Source organism: Haliaeetus albicilla, chromosome 9 (assembly GCF_947461875.1).
Source record: "Haliaeetus albicilla chromosome 9, bHalAlb1.1, whole genome shotgun sequence".
Classification (NCBI taxonomy): Eukaryota; Metazoa; Chordata; class Aves; order Accipitriformes; family Accipitridae; genus Haliaeetus; species Haliaeetus albicilla.
In genome coordinates, this window is record NC_091491.1 from 1,549,212 (window position 1) to 1,567,306 (window position 18,095).

General features: G+C 36.1%; 1 protein-coding gene across 5 annotated transcripts in view; it reads left to right on the forward strand.

The window, feature by feature from the left end:
• NF1 (neurofibromin 1) overlaps positions 1 to 18,095 on the forward strand; it is a 104,798-nt gene that overhangs the window by 75,339 nt on the left and 11,364 nt on the right. For all 5 annotated transcript variants that reach the window (XR_011326020.1, XM_069790868.1, XM_069790871.1 and 2 more), the window contains 20 exons: positions 130 to 470; positions 1,215 to 1,417; positions 2,431 to 2,624; positions 4,202 to 4,342; positions 4,572 to 4,851; positions 6,029 to 6,243; positions 6,458 to 6,519; positions 6,646 to 6,760; positions 7,616 to 7,717; positions 8,693 to 8,833; positions 9,191 to 9,317; positions 9,891 to 10,022; positions 10,562 to 10,697; positions 11,529 to 11,686; positions 12,602 to 12,724; positions 13,431 to 13,558; positions 14,276 to 14,376; positions 15,559 to 15,701; positions 16,529 to 16,575; positions 17,389 to 17,605. Coding sequence is in view for 4 of the 5 variants with exons in the window: in XM_069790868.1 (XP_069646969.1) it covers positions 130 to 470; positions 1,215 to 1,417; positions 2,431 to 2,624; positions 4,202 to 4,342; positions 4,572 to 4,851; positions 6,029 to 6,243; positions 6,458 to 6,519; positions 6,646 to 6,760; positions 7,616 to 7,717; positions 8,693 to 8,833; positions 9,191 to 9,317; positions 9,891 to 10,022; positions 10,562 to 10,697; positions 11,529 to 11,686; positions 12,602 to 12,724; positions 13,431 to 13,558; positions 14,276 to 14,376; positions 15,559 to 15,701; positions 16,529 to 16,575; positions 17,389 to 17,605 (3,106 nt within the window). In the remaining variant the exon portion in view is untranslated. The remainder of the gene's footprint in view (positions 1 to 129; positions 471 to 1,214; positions 1,418 to 2,430; positions 2,625 to 4,201; positions 4,343 to 4,571; positions 4,852 to 6,028; positions 6,244 to 6,457; positions 6,520 to 6,645; positions 6,761 to 7,615; positions 7,718 to 8,692; positions 8,834 to 9,190; positions 9,318 to 9,890; positions 10,023 to 10,561; positions 10,698 to 11,528; positions 11,687 to 12,601; positions 12,725 to 13,430; positions 13,559 to 14,275; positions 14,377 to 15,558; positions 15,702 to 16,528; positions 16,576 to 17,388; positions 17,606 to 18,095) is intronic.

Below are 18,095 nucleotides of genomic sequence, written 5' to 3' on the forward strand. Positions count from 1 at the left end.
TTAGTATGCCTCTTTAGGCAGCATAAAATTTCATACATTTATCTTTATAAAATCAGAAGTGTCAGACTTTTCTCTCTCTTTGTATTTTTAACAATAGGTGCTGAACCATTTTTCTATTCTCTTTTGAAGGTTGGGTCAACAGCTGTGCAGGTGACATCAGCAGAACGAACAAGAGTCCTGGGACAAACAGTGTTTTTAAATGATATATACTATGCCTCTGAAATTGAGGAAATATGTCTTGTTGATGAGAACCAGTTTACCTTAACTATTGCCAACCAAGGCACACCACTCACCTTCATGCATCAGGAGTGTGAAGCCATCGTTAGGTCCATCATTCACATACGGACACGGTGGGAGCTGTCACAACCAGACTCCATCCCTCAGCACACTAAAATTCGTCCTAAGGATGTCCCCGGAACACTACTGAACATAGCGCTGCTCAACCTGGGAAGCTCAGACCCCAGTTTGCGGTACAGATCTTTTAAATTAGTATCAACTTTGATAAAAAATGTGAATTCTTTCCAAGGTTTTCTTAGTGTTAGCAAATGTCTCTTGAACAAAACAATTTTTCTTTCACCACAGCTCCATAAAATGTGCTTGTTAATATAAGGTAAGATTGAGTTTTCTGTAGGCAAAGAAAGGCATACGTACTGTCAGAGTAACTGAAGGCATGCAGGAAGCTTGATTTCTCTTTATAAGGAGAAATACTTCTGTTTTGCAATACATGTTTATTAGGTACATTTGATTTTCATCATGTTGAACTTCTTGTTTAACAATGTGGGAGCTGTACCTCTTAGAGAGGGGTCTTGAATCTTGTCAGAAAGGACTACCTCAGACTGGGTGCTGGCTCAGTGGCAGCCTCTGGGGCCCTTGGCAGCTCAGGTGCACGTGGAAATATTTAGAATTTCCTGGAACTGAAAGCTGTTCTGAGAAGTCCAGTACAAAGTCCTTCAAGCATACTCTTTAACCTCATCAGAAATTGTTTAAAGCAAGTGGAGGAGTAATTTCTTTCATTTCTCCAAGACAAATGTTTTTGTCTCTGAATCTTAACTGGTGCAGGGAAAAAGTTCAGGTTTTAAATGTAATCTCTTATATAGCAGTATTGATTTGATTCTTAAAACATCAGTACTACCACTGTGATGCCTTGCTGTTATGCCTATATTTTAAAATGTACAAGAAAACTATTACAAGTCATGTTGCTTGCTTTGTTACAGGTCTGCTGCCTATAATCTTCTCTGTGCCTTAACCTGTACCTTTAATTTAAAGATTGAGGGCCAGTTACTGGAAACTTCAGGTCTGTGTATTCCTGCCAACAACACGCTATTTATTGTATCTATTAGTAAGACTCTTGCAGCTAACGAGCCACACCTTACCTTAGAGTTCTTGGAAGAGTGTATTTCTGGATTTAGCAAATCTAGTAAGTAACACTAGTATTCCTTAATGCTAACCATGAATTTGAGAAGATTTACGTTGGTAGCTGTCTAGCTAAGTCAATTAAGCTTCCTCATGTTACTGAGTCACAGTAAGTTTAAATTGCAAATGCTTCTTAGAGGTGTTTTAGCTGTTTTCAAGATTATTCATTTATGTAATACTCTGAAGCCAGGCAGTTTCACAAACTGGAATGGCATCTGTTGGAACAAAAACATTACTTTTCACATTTGAATGTGCCCTTTCCTTTCTCATGAAGTAGATTTAAAAAAAAAAAAAAAAGTAACTGCCTTTTAAACTTTGAAATTAATGTTAAAACAAGTTTCACTAGACATTTCATTCGTTTAGAGGATTAAGTTCATTCAGAGAGATCACAGTACAAATTATTTGTTTCATATCACTGTTGATAGTTTTGTACAGTGAGTATTTTAGATAGATCTCTATCAGGCTGGTACTAATTCACCAGAAGTAGAGATATTGCAGAACAAAAATAAAAATTTAAGGTCCATGATAGTGAAGGTTTAACCTCTAGAGTATACATGCACGGAAGAGTTACAGGGTTCTTTAGTCATATCAAAATTAATCTTTTCAGACTGATTCTCTCTCTCAATGTACATCTGGTTCTGTTGCACTACTTTTGTCATCCTTTTTTTCCAGGCATAACACAGCTTTGACTTTACTGTTGGAAGCTGTTTAGAATACATTCTCAAAATTAAAAAGTAGTCTCACCTAATACTGAATGTACACATCTTTGTAGCATCTTTTAATAAGATATTAAAATGTCAACATCTCCTTACCAGATTCCTACAGATGTTTCTTGGATGTCATTATTAGAGTACGTTTCTTTTTGAAGCTTGTCTGTTTGCCCAGTATTATTTGCTCACCTCTCATAGTAATTATTTTAGACAATAAAATTGAAAGGAAAAGTGCTCACAAATAATGACTTACTCATCAATAGAGACCAGTGCTGATTCTGTGTTACAAGGTGAATTTTTATTTCAGGTATTGAACTGAAACATCTTTGTCTGGAGTATATGACTCCCTGGCTGTCCAATCTGGTCCGATTCTGTAAACACAATGATGATGCTAAGCGCCAGCGAGTCACTGCTATTCTTGATAAGCTTATAACAATGACAATAAATGAAAAACAGATGTATCCTTCCATTCAAGCTAAGATATGGGGAAGTCTTGGACAGGTACAAATTCTGCATAACTTATTGCAATTCGTTTATAAGCAGATTATAGAGTTTTTAACCACTTAAATGTTACTGCAGAAAAATAAAATTCATCTTGATGTGACCTAAGTATATTAACTGTATGGAGAGTAGTGTGCAAGTTCTTCTGAAGTTTCCTTTCTATAAATTACTTCATAAAATCATTAATGAACTCTGGCTTCTAGGAATGTGTTCCTGGCCCTCACTGAGAATTGAGAATTAAGTCTTTGGTATTAGTAGTAATTGTTTCATCAAGACCCCTGAACATGTGGGTACTGAATGGAAAGAACAAAGTACTAACATTCAGAGGTATATTAGGCACATGGCATTGAAAGAAGTGTTGGGTTTGGGTTTTTTTCTTTTTCTGTTTGCACTTTTGAAACAGATGTGTTTTGATTACAATTAATAGAATATCAATCCTCCTGTTGATCATTAGCTTAACACTTAGCCAAATTCTGTCCTCATCCTCCCTGCTAAATAAAGAAAATGAAAAAATAAAGCTGATGTCATATATGCCATTCATGAGGGAGGCATCTAGACAAATGAGACCAGCTTTACTTGCCATGACCAGGCTTGCTCACAAGCTTTGTATCAACTTCCTCGTGGTCATACTATTTTTATTTTTTTAACTGTCATCCAAACTGATGCAGCCCAGCATCACAAAGCTACTCTTGGAGAATGTGGGAGAACTGTCAAACAGATGCATGAATGCGTTTTCTTGCTTGGTACAATTGGCAAAGAAAAACACCAAAACTCCAAAACAAAGACCAATGTATTTTGAAAGCTTAAAATGCAGTGAGAGCAATATGACTGTTATGTCCAGTATGAAAGTCTGTTAACAGGTAAATATGGAGAACACGAAAGATTAAATATTCCACTGCAGTTGGTGGAAATTTTATCATTGACTTAGTTGACCCAGAATTGCAACCAATTTTTATAATATAATGAGAGCTGAATTTGAACCATCACTGAAATAGCATGAATCTTAGCCTGCATGTTACATTTGAAGTTGTCTGTGCACTTGGACAGATTTGATTCTTACCTGCATATATTAAATGTCTGGGTTTGTTTTGTGTTGTGTTTTTTTTGGTTTTTTTTTTTTAAACATGAGAAGAAACTTGTTTTACTCGTAGCCGTATTCACGCATGGCTAGTGCTCTAAACAAAATCTTTGACAGATGAGATCTTGCTTATTTTCTTGGAAGTATGTTTTTGCCTCCACTTCAAATGCAGTTTCTTCTTATTAGGTTCAGCATTTTAGGAATAGTTATACTTTAAAATGGAAAATAAAATAAAAATAATACAAACTAAATTATAGTTTCTCCACAGTTCTGAAACACTTTGATCTGGAATAAAACCTGATGGAATTCAGCTTTACACTTCTAAAATTTACATTACGCTTTTTTCCAAAAGGGTAACAAATCACTAAAACTGATGCTTTAATTTATGGTAGTTTTGAATCTTCAACTAAATAAATGAATGATTGCTGATTTAAAAGGCGGTTTACTGTGGAAAATAAAGTTAATCTGACTGATAAAAAGTTTTTTTCTCCTCTAACAGATAACAGATCTCCTTGATGTAGTGCTGGACAGTTTCATCAAAACTAGCGCCACAGGGGGCTTAGGATCCATAAAAGCTGAGGTTATGGCAGACACAGCTGTAGCGCTTGCTTCTGGAAATGTAAAATTGGTTTCAAGCAAAGTGAGTTCCCTCTTTGCCTTGATATCCTTTTGTATAATAATTTCAGCTTATATAATAATGTGACAGTGAGGTGCTTTCTGGTAACTCAGTACAGGCAATAATGCAAAAACCATGATAAAATAGGTTCCAAGCAATAGAATAATTCCAGTGTTAAACTGTAATGGTTTTTACTGAAATTTTGAGTTGTGCTCTTTGTTTGAGTAAAACAAAATGGTTGCTTTCTTTTCAGGTGATTGGAAGGATGTGTAAAATAATCGACAAGACTTGTCTGTCTCCAACTCCTACACTGGAACAGCACCTGATGTGGGATGATATCGCTATTCTAGCACGTTACATGCTGATGCTCTCCTTTAACAATTCTCTGGATGTGGCAGCACATCTCCCCTACCTCTTCCATGTAGTTACTTTATTGGTGGCCACTGGTCCCCTTTCTCTCAGAGCTTCCACTCATGGTCTCGTTATCAACATCATTCACTCTCTTTGCACTTGTTCACAGCTTCACTTTAGTGGTAAGTTTTTTACAGATTTTCAATTAAGCTGATTGTTCCTTAGTTTGTTTAAGAAACATTTGAGCTGTCTTTCTCTCTCTAAATTATTCTGAGAGTTTGAAAATACTGTGTTGTAATTCAGCTTGCATACAAATCAGAATGAGGATATGACCTACAACAGATTAGTATGGAATTAAAAAATTACTATCTGGTTTAGAGCAGGTGCATAATGTAAATTGTTTGTATAACGGATTTTTTAAAAAGGGAAGAAAGTACCAGTAAGTTCCTGTAACGCAGAGAAAGGAGAAAACACGTCTGTGCTAAAACTGACTGATGTGCATCTTTTGAATGGTTGCATAATGTGGTAACAAAAATATCAATTGCATAAGGGGATTGTGAAACTATACTGCTAAAACAGGTATTTTGCATACTGCTCTATCTTAGCAGTCCTAAAATAATTGGTATTAGCAAATATGTAGCTGTCACTTCTTACCACAGAAGTACAGTATAAAACCAGTCTAGGTTTTGTGCAGAAAAAAAATTAAAATTTTATGTAATCTTGTCTTTTTTTAAGTATCTGAAAGCTCATTCTATATCTATATATATCGACAGAGTGAGCGTGTGAATACACACACACACGTATATATGTATAAAGAAAAGCTTTGCTTTGATGCACAGAGAGAAGGGCAGGCCTTCCTGTTTAAACAATGAATTTGAAGTACAGTGAAATGAACTGAAAGTTCAGAAATGTAAAAATATTCAGTGCTAGGAGCAGGGCTGTTATTTTCTTCTGGTTTAAGTGGCTTTCTTCATTTTAGTGCCAGAGCCAAAAGCAGAATTTGATTGCAGTTTGAACTTACAGTACTGTTGGTATTTCAAAGCAGAAACTCTCCAGGTTTCCATTTGCTCAATCAATGTGAGGAGAAGTCTCACAGAACCACATCTTTAAACAAGTTTCTTTCTACCTGTTTTTAGAATGCATCTTCCTGGTGACTGATTTCAACAGTCTGTGCAACGGACCACAGTTGTTGTGGTATGCTCTGGGAGAAGTAGCAAAGAAAACCGTATTAGAATGTGCAAAGTGACATGTAGGATGATTATCTACTTTTGTATTCATGGGAGGGTGAGCCTCAGGGTGTTTAAAATATGAATTGAATTTCAGTGGTTTAAATCTAATATGTAAAAATTTATTCAACAGAGGAGACCAAGCAAGTTTTAAGGCTGAGCTTGACTGAATTCTCTCTGCCCAAATTTTATTTGCTGTTTGGAATCAGCAAAGTGAAATCGGCCGCAGTCATAGCATTCCGATCCAGCTATCGAGACAGGTCATTTTCACCTGGTTCCTATGAAAGGGAGACTTTTGCACTGACTTCGTTGGAAACTGTTACTGAAGCTTTGTTGGAGATCATGGAGGTATGTGGTTCAAAACAAAATAAATTATCCATAAGGGAAAATGGCACTGCTTACGCTTTCTACAGGCAAGCAGTGTAGTAAGATGTACCTCCCATGATGTGGTAATAAATAGTTAAGTAGCCGACTTCTGAGAACTAAACTAACTGCATATTCTGAATTTTAAAAATACTTTTTCTTAGTGTTACATGTATTCAAACAATATAATTCTTTTTAGGCTTGCATGAGGGATATTCCAACGTGCAAGTGGCTGGACCAGTGGACTGAACTAGCTCAAAAGTATGTCATAGATCTCAAAATATAACCCCTGCCTGCCTGTGTAGTACACTTAGAATCCTCAGCTTTTTGTTATACAGCCTGTTTGTTGTGTATTTGTTTAATATAGTGTACTCTTTTTCTTCACAGGTTTGCATTCCAGTATAACCCATCCCTGCAGCCAAGAGCACTTGTTGTCTTTGGCTGTATAAGTAAACGTGTGTCTCATGGACAAATAAAACAAATAATCCGAATTCTTAGCAAGGTACATGGGTCTATGTCTGTTTTCCTTTGTGACTCTCAAAATAGCTATTTTAGCTATTTTTAGCTTTCTCTTCCCATCAAATATAGAACTCAGTGTAATTTGAGGATAAATATTTTTTCAAGCATATTCTTATATAGAACTATCTGATTGGAAATACACTTTTTGTAGGCCAAGCTTTTTATTTTAAATCAAGTTGGTGGCAATAAGTTTCATCACTGCTGCAACTTCTAGAGTAACAGTAGTTTTCAATATTGAGTTTAAAATTTGAGACACTGAGATTGATCCAGAAGTCAGTATTTAAATGAGAATTTTTCTCTTATGGCATTTAGCTGCATGCACGTGATTCACAACTTCCTTTTTTTAAAAGAAGGTAATAATCTAATGTGTTATAAGTAAATACAAGAAAGAGCAGAACATTTGTATAAGAAAACTTTGAAACAGACTGCCTTAACTTGGTAGTGACATTCTGTATTTTCTAAAGAAGGTTGCGTTCCATAGCAAGTAAACAGTGCGCTAAATATGTCTTCTTTAAGCATTTTATTAGAGTTTTATGGACATGAACTTTAATTGGACAGCATCTGACATGTAGAAGAGCTATTCTCTAATTCTTTTACCCTGTTCTGCACCCTCACTTTTTTAATACACATTGTGCAATTGCTTTCAGCTAAACATGTCACTTCTGTGTAAATCTCCATTTGTAAAAGTCCTTGAGAATTGATGTAAAATGAGCTCAAGCTTTGCAAGCTAATTGAGAGCAACAGTTATTGTTTAGAGCTTTGATCTTCTTTTTACAAAGCAAAATCTAATTGTGGTTGTATTTTTAATTACTCTTTTTTTTTTTCCCCCTACGAAAAGGGACTTGAGAGCTGTTTAAAAGGCCCTGATAATTACAATAGCCAAGTTCTAATAGAAGCTACAGTTATAGCACTCACCAAGCTGCAGCCTCTTCTTAATAAGGTAAACAACTGGATTTTTAGGGTAAAGAGAGAACGTATTTTGTAAATGAAAATTATAATTATGGGTATAATCTCGAAAATATAAGTGAGTGTTGTGGTATGTGAAGTTCACACTTTACTGCTATGACTCATGCTCGGAAGTACTGCATATGGGATATATGTCAGAAGTTTGTATGTGGGACCTGTGCAAAGGCTTTAAAAATGCTTTTAGAATGTACTGTTCTACTTCACCAAACTGGGCCATAGCAATATAGGCAAAGCTGTACCACAGGCTGTCATATTCCTTCCGAAAGATTTTCAGTCTTGGCTTTCAAATGTATGATTGCTAATATATGCCTTTCAGGTCATGGCTTGTAATAAATGTTAGTCTTGCCTGATTTGCTATTCATTTAGCCATCTGTATGTTACTTTCAAGTTCATTATTTGAGCAGCATAGCAATAGGTACACCAGTAATGAAGAACCTCATGTATCTACTGTTAGTAAATTAAAATTTGTTCCTAGAAAAATCTGCTGCTTAAAGAGACCCATGATTTGTTGAATGCCAATTCTGCCTGTGTCCTTTTTTGATTTGGAGAAGAAATTGGCTGGCCAGTTAGTTATATGTGCAGAGTTGCAATCCATTTTCAACATGTGCTCTCAAATTGATAACAAGACACATTTCTGTTCAGTCTGGTGTAGGCCAATATGTGTCTGATGTTTTTGTGAGCAAGGGAAGGAACAGAAGAGAGAAGGAATGGCTTGGGGGGGGGAGGGGAAGTGGCTTGAAACTAATTTACTTTCTGCTGTTCACCTGTTAAGTGCGTTAAGGCTGCAGGTTCATATGAACACCTGTTTTGTCGGAATGGATGTGGTAGAGGACAGAACCTGCTACAAGGACAGTAATGCATATACAAACCCATGCATCAGTCCCATTTGTCTTTCATTTATGGGAATTTACTTGAAAGTGAAATTGTGGCCTTTTCTTTTTCTTTCTAGGACTCTCCTATGCACAAGGCCCTCTTTTGGGTAGCTATGGCGGTACTGCAGCTAGACGAAGTAAACTTGTACTCAGCAGGTACAGCACTACTTGAACAGAATCTGCATACCTTGGATAGCCTTCGGGTGTTCAATGATAAGGTAAGCTGTTAGCAATCAGCTGTGACTACCCTTTAGTTTATGTAAGCAGTTAGATCTGTTAGAAAAAAAATTCCTTGTCCTCATGGACACTAGTTAAGCAACTAAAACTGAAATTTGCATTAGAAATTGCTTCACTTGGGTAATATCAACAGTGAAACTAAGATGTAGAGATGAAGCTCTTATTATTTTGTTCTAAACTGGAACAGAAATGTATAGATGTGTTCTATTCAAGAGTGTGTTTGGTATTTTCATGTAAGCTCTTAAAATTACTGGTTTGTCACCTTTTTAAAAAAACCTTGAGATATGGTGAGTAACTTTCAATGAGGTACTCTTGGTTTTATTTTTTTTCTGGGTCAGAGCCCAGAAGAGGTGTTTATGGAGATCAGGAGACCACTCGAGTGGCACTGCAAGCAGATGGATCATTTTGTTGGGCTAAATTTCAACTCCAACTTTAACTTTGCACTAGTGGGACACCTTCTGAAAGGTAAGAATACATATTGCTGTTCATATTAGGTGAACACCCTTAATTCAGAAATGAAAACAAGTTCAAGGAAAAAGGGGAAAAACTGGGTGGTGGATTTTAAGTAACTTGGATTGCAGAATAAATACACAATTACATGTTCTTTGATTAAAGGATGTTGCCAGGTTTCCTTTATACATGTCCTGTGAAGGTGTTTAGTGCTAATGATATAAATTCTTAACTGTCACAGGATGTGTGGCTTCATTTGCTGCAATTCTTTACTACTTCCTCCAAGAATGCTGTCTTTGTGTGTTTGCGTGTGTTCAGGCTCACTGTTTCTTTTAGAAGACCGATTTGTGAGATAATAGATATAATATATGCACAGACATTTGAAATGGTGTGATTTTGGGGAGAGGGACAGAAAGAACTAGTCTTGAATGTGCAACTTCTGTTAGCATTGTGCTTCCTTACCCTTTATATGAAGTGTCCTGAGAACATGCTGAAAAATATTTATAAATATTTTCAAAATATTAATGCTTCATAGATATATATTCAAAAATTAAATACAATATTTGGTTTCTTAACCTCACTTCTTAGGGTACAGGCATCCTTCTCCTACCACTGTAGCAAGAACAGTAAGGATTTTACATACGCTGCTAGCTCTGGTTAACAAACATAGGAACTGTGACAAGTTTGAGGTGAACACCCAGAGTGTGGCTTACCTTGCAGGTAAAATTAAACAAACAGACATTCTTTTAAATTTGTGCTAACTGAAAAGGAATGGATTATTGTGGGAATTCGTATGGGTTTAGGTTGATAAAATTGTACCAACATAAAGGAAACTTGTAACTGGAGATGGATAAGAGTCTGGGTAGGCTGGGGTACATCAGTGCAAGCTTTTTGTGGACTGAAGGCTTGCCAGCACAGGACCTGCAGGGCAACTTTGCAAATACTTCAGGGAAGCTGAAGGTTTCTTGGTTTAAATACTGAATGAATTGTGTGCCTTAAGATTCAATTTTCTAATGGTCTAGAAAGAGAAACTGTGACCGTGTGAGGGCAAATGTTTGAACTATGTAATTGTAACTGGATGGGGAATGTAATTCTTTTTAAATTACCTACTTTTAACCTCTACATTTCAGTAAGGTGTAATTACATCTCAATGGTGGTCTTTGTACTAAGTAAAAAATTTAAGTTGATGGAGTATTGCTTGCATTCTTCAATGTATTCCTACTGTGGAAAACTTATGTTAGCTTTCTTTGAATTTTTAGCTTTGCTGACAGTATCTGAGGAAGTTCGAAGTCGCTGCAGCCTAAAACATAGGAAGTCTCTCTTGTTGACAGACGTTTCAATGGAAAATGTTCCTATGGATACATATCCCATACATCACAGTGACACTAGCTATAGGTTGGTTGTCTAACTTTTAGATAAGTTATCCAAATTTCTATGTCTGTTTCCTTTAGTAAGTTATCTAAAGGTAACCTGTGGTATACTGAAAACTGAAACCCGCATTCATAAAGCTAAGTTAATGTTCTATTATTGGTTCCAGACCAATATGCTACTTATACTGTGATCAAGAGTCACAGAGAAATTTGGGTATTGAATTCATATAGAATTAATTTTGAGATCCATAAAGGTATTTCAGAGCTTAACTGCTTTGGAGGTTGTTAAATTTTTTGTTAATGTCATTTTGCAAGACCTAATTTCAGCTTATTTTTCATTTATATTTTAGAAGAAAATTTTTTTTGTCCTTTTAAGAGCTTCAAGGCATATGTACTAAGTAATCATTTGGTCTGTGTCACTGGAAAACCTTGACACCTTATAGCCTGTCTATAAGCAGCCACAGAGATATGCTAAGAAATCAGCCTAGAAGTGACACGGAGAACCAGTTTCTCTCAATAGGGAGCACTTTACTCATTATCTCTTTTTTAGCATCCAGTATGCAGTAGCTGATTATTAAGTATCTTTCATCTTGCCTCATAGGCTGATTTGCTTGTGTTCTTTTCATTGCTTTATTTTTTATCTCTTCAGCATTACATTCGTATCAGATTGGTAGTTTTCACTAGCTCTGACATTTTTGCAAGCAAAGTAATTACTATTTCTTAATACGTGTTTTGGGGAGATTAACGTGTTAGGAAAGATGGGTTTAATACAGGATAGTTTGGCTAATTGAAAAATTTATGCCTAAATGTGCACAGTTCTAAAGATTTTCTTAATTTAATTTCTCTGCGCTTTCAGGACACTAAAGGAAAATCAACCATGGTCATCACCAAAGGGGTCAGACAGACATCTGGCTGCCAGTTACCCGACAGTGGGACAGATAAGCCCTCGAACACGAAAATCCATGAGTTTGGATATGGGGCAGCCTTCACAAGCGAACACTAAAAAGCTTCTAGGTTATTAAGATCACTAATTTAATAATTTGTCTACAGAATACGCCAGGAAGTGTTACTGGAGAAAAATTATAGTTGTATTTGTTCTGACTTTAAGTGCTTATTCCTGATTCAGAGCAATATATGCAGTTTCTACAAAATACAAAGTATAGAACAGTGTACAGTTAAAGAGGACTAACTCAGTTCTTTTGATCATGAAGGTGGGGGGAAGCAAGAGTGACACTCAAAATGTGTGTGTTAAAGTGGAGGAAAAAGGAAAAAAAAAAAAAAGAAAAAAAGATATTCCAGATATTAAAGATTCATAGTGCCAATTTTCTACTACCAGCCCTCTTTCAACAAAAGCAAGAAGCTGAATACCTTAGCTTAGTTACTATATTGAATGCTCTATCTTATGCTAAAAGAGGTAGTCCCAAAACATTTTAGATGTCTTGTAAGCAATCTGATTTTTATTCATGGCTTCTCAGTGCATCATGTTTACAAGCAAAGTCTTAATATCAGAGAAACAAGATTAATTGCTTTGCATAACTTGTGGGTACCCTTTTACATTATACAGTATATATGGAAGAAGAGGGACATTTCTTTCATTACAATCCTATTACTGCTTCCTTTTCAGTAATCACATTTTGGCATGTTTATTCAATGTGATGTGTTGACCAGGAAACCATAGCATGCCCACAGCTTACATATTTGAATAAATTGCATGCTTTTCTCATATGTATTGTGAAGCATTTTGAAAAATGTGATGGAGAGCGGCATGGTGTGATCATATTTTCTCTACCATCCCTGAAAATGGTGAAAATGTCCCCAGATTCCTATCAATATGGTGTAGATAGGAGAGTAGCTTGGCCAGAAAATCAGAAAAAGTTAGAATATGGATTTAGGTTTAATGTTTTTAATTGCCTGATAAATTGTTTTTAGGTACAAGGAAAAGTTTTGACCATTTGATATCGGACACAAAGGCTCCTAAAAGGCAAGACATGGAATCTGGAATCACAACGCCTCCCAAAATGAGGAGAGTAGCCGAAAATGATTATGAAATGGGTGAGAAACAGGACTAACATTTTAAGAATAATACTAATTATAAATGCTTTGTATACATATACAAAGGATTATTTCTAAATTCAATGTTTATTTGCCTAGGTTACTATAAGGTAAAGGAGAAATATCTTTCTTAACAGTGGCTTCTGCAGAGTAGAGTCTTCCATATCACTGGCAACTGAGGTTTGATTTAGAGTTGCTCAGTATGCAGACACAGAATAAGGGGCAGCTATAAAGTAGTGCATACAGGAGTGAAATTAAATAAAAAAAATTTGGCTTTTTGTAAGTTAATAAGCCCTAGCTGCAAATTTCCGCAGGAGATGGAACGTGACCTAATGCCTAGAATGCCTCTCTTCATCTTCTCCCACATCCGCTTCCTGTGCCCCCATCCCCAATTGCAATGCAAGACCAGGGTTCTTCTGATGTATCTGATGTCGGTCTGCTGCCTGACCCTGAACATGGTACTTACCACCCCTGGGCCTGTATTACACTGAATAGGAAATTGGGGTTACTGTTTACCATTTGATAATACATCCCATGTAACGATCTAGCGCTGCTAGTATTACAGCATAGTTGTTGCTTTTATACTTTATGAAAAGGCTGGTGAACTCTGAAGTTTGCATATGACTGAATTTGTTGTGCAAGAGCTAATTCTATTTTGGTTTGGGTTTATTTTGCTTTGGATGAGTTGGTCTTTTTTATCTGGCAGAAACCCAGAGAATATCACCACAGCAACACCCACATCTTCGAAAAGTTTCTGTTTCTGAGTCAAATGTCCTCCTAGATGAAGAAGTTCTGACTGACCCAAAAATTCAAGCACTGCTGCTTACAGTTCTTGTAAGCTTTCTTTCTGTGTATTGTCTGTTATATTCTGATATTCTTTTATCTTCCAAAGAAGCGTATGTGTTCCTTGCAGTGTTTCTAAATTCGGATGGATCAGAATGACTGTGATGTGCAAGTCTATTCTTTTGTTGCTGTTCTTCCAACTTTCTAGGAATCACTTTTAGAAATGTATTTAAATGCTCTTTGAAAGCAAATACTGCATTTTCATTACCTGTATTGTTCTGTAGAACATGTCCAACAATTGTCCCTTTTCCCTGGCAGATTTTTATTACAAACTGATTTTATATAATAAAAGCATATTAATATACTATACTTAAAAATTTAAGAAGTGAAAATTGTTGGAATCCCAGCATAATTCAGTTTTAAAATTATTAACTAATAATATAGGTAAAGTATGATAGTGCTTTCTTCAGATGTACCAATACAGTTACCATTCCTGATACAATTCAGAAAGACTTAGTTGCGCACTTTTGTCAAAAACTGACTAGCTAAATTTTTTGCAAAAATAGAAGCTATTACCAACTGTTTTTATTGTTTCCCACGTACACATAAATAACTTGATTCCATGTCCAAAGAGGATGTAAATTAATCTTTTGTAATGCTGCTTTCTACTATTCAGAAATCTTAAAACCTTAAACCACAACAACAAAAGCCTGTAACTACTCAAATTAAATTAGAAGCATGCTAATTTAATCCTTTACATTATGACAGGCAACATTAGTGAAGTACACTACTGATGAGTTTGACCAGCGGATTCTGTATGAGTACTTAGCAGAAGCCAGTGTTGTCTTCCCAAAGGTCTTTCCTGTCGTGTAAGTATCTAAAACTCCGTTTACGACAACTCTGTACTTGGCCCTTCCTTTCAAAGGTCTCTGGACCAGGACAAGCATGTACAAGGTCCTTACTCATTTGTAGGTTACTAGCTGCAATCTGTCCATGGCTTGTTGAGACAAATGTCCATAGCAATATGAGAATCGTCCTTTTTCCCTATGTTAAATGAATATAATGTTCTTACTAGAACAGGCATCCTCAGATACCACTGCTACAGATGGTCCCCAAAAGTACTCTCCGGCATCAGATTTTCAGGCAGTTTGGCAGAGCGTGGGAGAACTCTGCACCGCTGTTGCTAGGGAGCTGGTCTCTGCAGCCATCGGTTTCTTCCAAAAGCTTCCAGCGTCACTGCTGCCATTACCCTGCTCTAGTGACTTAGCATGGCTTTATCGCTTGTTTGATACTGTGGAGAATCAAATTACATTTTAATACATCCGTGTACCTTTCTATACAAGTCAATATATACTGTCTCTTAAGTATTGTTTTCACCCCAGTCAGACTCAGGTTCTTTAATTAGTACCCCAAGTGCATATCAAAACTGATGAAAAGCATAGTTCAAGATACTCTTCGGATGTATTTCTTTAGATATCTGTTAAAAGTAGTATTCACTGGCGTCAGTATATGTAAAGGAAACTCAGCTATCAGAAATTAAGATGAGTAGACTTTTAAAACTGACCTGAGCATGATTTAAAAATAATGCTACCTTTCTCTGGCTTTATAAGTAATATTCAAAGTACATACAAGTTCTGTGAGTTGCTGAAACCACAACTGTAACTGGCATTTGTATTAAAAAAATCAAACATGCATAAGATCTGCAAGGGAGCTCAAATGAGACAGTACTCCCACAAGTTTAAAAAGCTCCTTTGAAATTACAGCACTGACATGTACACAAATCCAGTGAATAATTTTTTTCCATTGAAAATAATTAAAATATTTGCAATTTAAAGTGCTGGGTAAATGCTTTAATGGCTAATATTGTTAGTACAATTTTTTTAAAGTGTTACACATTGTAAGAGTCCTTGCTGAACATACATAGGAATTGTGTTCTAAAATCACTGAGATTTTGAAAATCCCACCTTAACTGCTGCTTGCTTAAGTCAGTTGGGAACTGCAGGTTTATTTTATTTAATGAACAAAAAATAAGCCACTTCTCTTTTCTTCAGGCATAATTTATTGGATTCGAAGATCAATACCCTTTTATCGCTGTGCCAGGATCCAAATTTGTTGAATCCAATTCATGGGATTGTTCAGAGTGTTGTCTATCATGAAGAGTCTCCACCCCAATACCAAACTTCTTATCTACAGAGTAAATATTTTACCATTTTTTTAAGAACTGCTGTATTTTAAGTAAGATTTACTACTGAAAATGTTTCAGAATTGCAGCCCTAATGGAATAGTCAGTCAGTCTTGTGTGGTATCTCTCCAACTTCATATATCCTAGTAAAAATAAGAGTTTGCATATTAAAAAAACCATGACATGAATATTAAAACTGCTTACTGCAGTTGTGCACCAAATATTAAAAGTATTACACCATCTATGTGAGTAGAAAGAAGTTGAAACTCAGTATTCTGCTTCCACTCACCAGCTTAAAGCAATACAAAACATGAATGGTGGTGATAAATGATGAGTTTTAAGTTAGCCTTGTAATTTAGGTGATGATTTAATTATTGGTAAATTCCATAGAGTAACATTTGTTTTTCAGTGCCCAAGCTCACTTTCATGTGACACTTGGAACACTTAAAACCTAAATATTTTTTTATGGTCCTTAATCAAAACCTTTCCAGGAAGATCCGTAAGAAACAGATGACAGTTGAGAAAAACGTAAATGTTGACATAATTTTTAAAATGAGGTGTGTATTCACATGCTAAATTTACCTTTTAAAATATCATCAAGAATTTCTTTTGTGACAGTTCTGAGATTTTGAGGTTTTTACAACTTACATATTATACAAATTAAAGTGCCTTAATTTTGTTATACGTGGTTTAGACAAAATTCAGTGTTGCATCTCCAAATCAAAATATTTCATTTCCATGCCTAAGTAAATCCAAGTGATGTACTACGTGTACTTTCTAGTTGCTTTCTGTCAGTTGAGAACTGTGTTTTTGTGGTAACATTCAATTTGTTTTTGTAGGTTTTGGATTTAATGGGTTATGGAGGTTTGCTGGCCCATTTTCTAAGGTAAGAACAGTATACTTTATGTAAGTTCATGAGTGTTTTGCCTTTATTTTCTGTAGAGAAAGCGCATTGGTGCTCCAGGAAAGATGCAGATAAATTACAAGTCATGGAATTTATATGAGCAAGTTAATAATATAAGGCTCACTTGTATAGCTAAAACAGTTTTTGAGCCTGCGTTAGGTATTTTGATAGACTTGGTAAGGTTGAATTACCAAAATTGGGTAAATGCACCTTTTTACTGTTCCCAGGTTCACTAAGGGGCCTTGGATGTGCAGTATCATTCAGAAAGTCTTTAGTTTATTACATGTATCTTGCAGTGTAGGGGATTAATTTGCTACGAATGGTAATTCCATAAGGTTAAATTTTATGTTACAACAGAACAAATAGATCGAGCGCTGACCATCTGTACTGCCATTTGTTCCCTCTAGTCATCGTAACAAGAACCGGGTGAGCAGAGTGGGCAGCATTCTGGATCTTAGGCTTTGGGGGCACAGGCCAATGCTTCTAATAATGTTAGGTGCAGGTAGCTGTGGCAGTTCACCTCACGGATGAAACGGCCCCTCTTTTCTGACCTTGCGTGTCCACGCGCTACTGAAATTACACTTACAAGTGGTCTTTAATGTGTACATTTAGATTAATCTGGAAAAGACCACAAATCAGTTTTTACAGATATATCAAATGCTTTTTAAAACTTTCAGGCAAAACCAGTGTGATATTAGAGTGAATTCTGGGGCAAAGCTGGTATCAACAGCAAAGTAGAAAGAAAAGAACCAATTTATTTTTCTCTCTCTCTCCCCACCCCCCCATCACCCACAGCAAACACAAATCCCAGACTATGCTGAGCTCATAGTGAAGTTTCTTGATGCCTTGATTGACACGTATTTGCCTGGAATTGATGAGGAAACCAGTGAAGAATCTCTCCTGACACCCACATCTCCATATCCTCCTGCAGTGCAGAGCCAACTTAGCATTACTGCTAACCTTAACCTTTCCAATTCCATGACCTCGCTTGCAACTTCCCAGCACTCCCCAGGTCAGTAGCTGTTCTGGTACTACATAGGTAAGGGAAATGTATTGAATTTACTGGTTTTGTAGCCAAATGCTGAGCCTCGTTGTCTCTTCGGATGTGTTTATGCATCAAACATCATTGCATTCTTGAGTCAAATGAATATTAAACTGTTTACTAAGCTATTACACTGCTATTTCGGATGTTGGATTTTGTCCAGTGCAAAAGCTGTGTTCCAAGTTGTTATACATGAAGGAAATAGCATTAAGTGCATCAGAACAATAACAGCTGCATCTTAATATGGAGCATATGTAGCAGTGGAGCCTTGAAACTTAATACACATAAATATATAATCATGATATTTTGCAAGGAGAGTAATACCTATCTGGGCACTAGAAGGTCACACATATTAGGAAAAATAATCCAGAACTGTGCTGTGGAATAGCATGTCTGGGCTGACTCACTTTTGATTGACTATATGATTTAAGGCCAATGCTCATGTAGGCAGCATTGTACG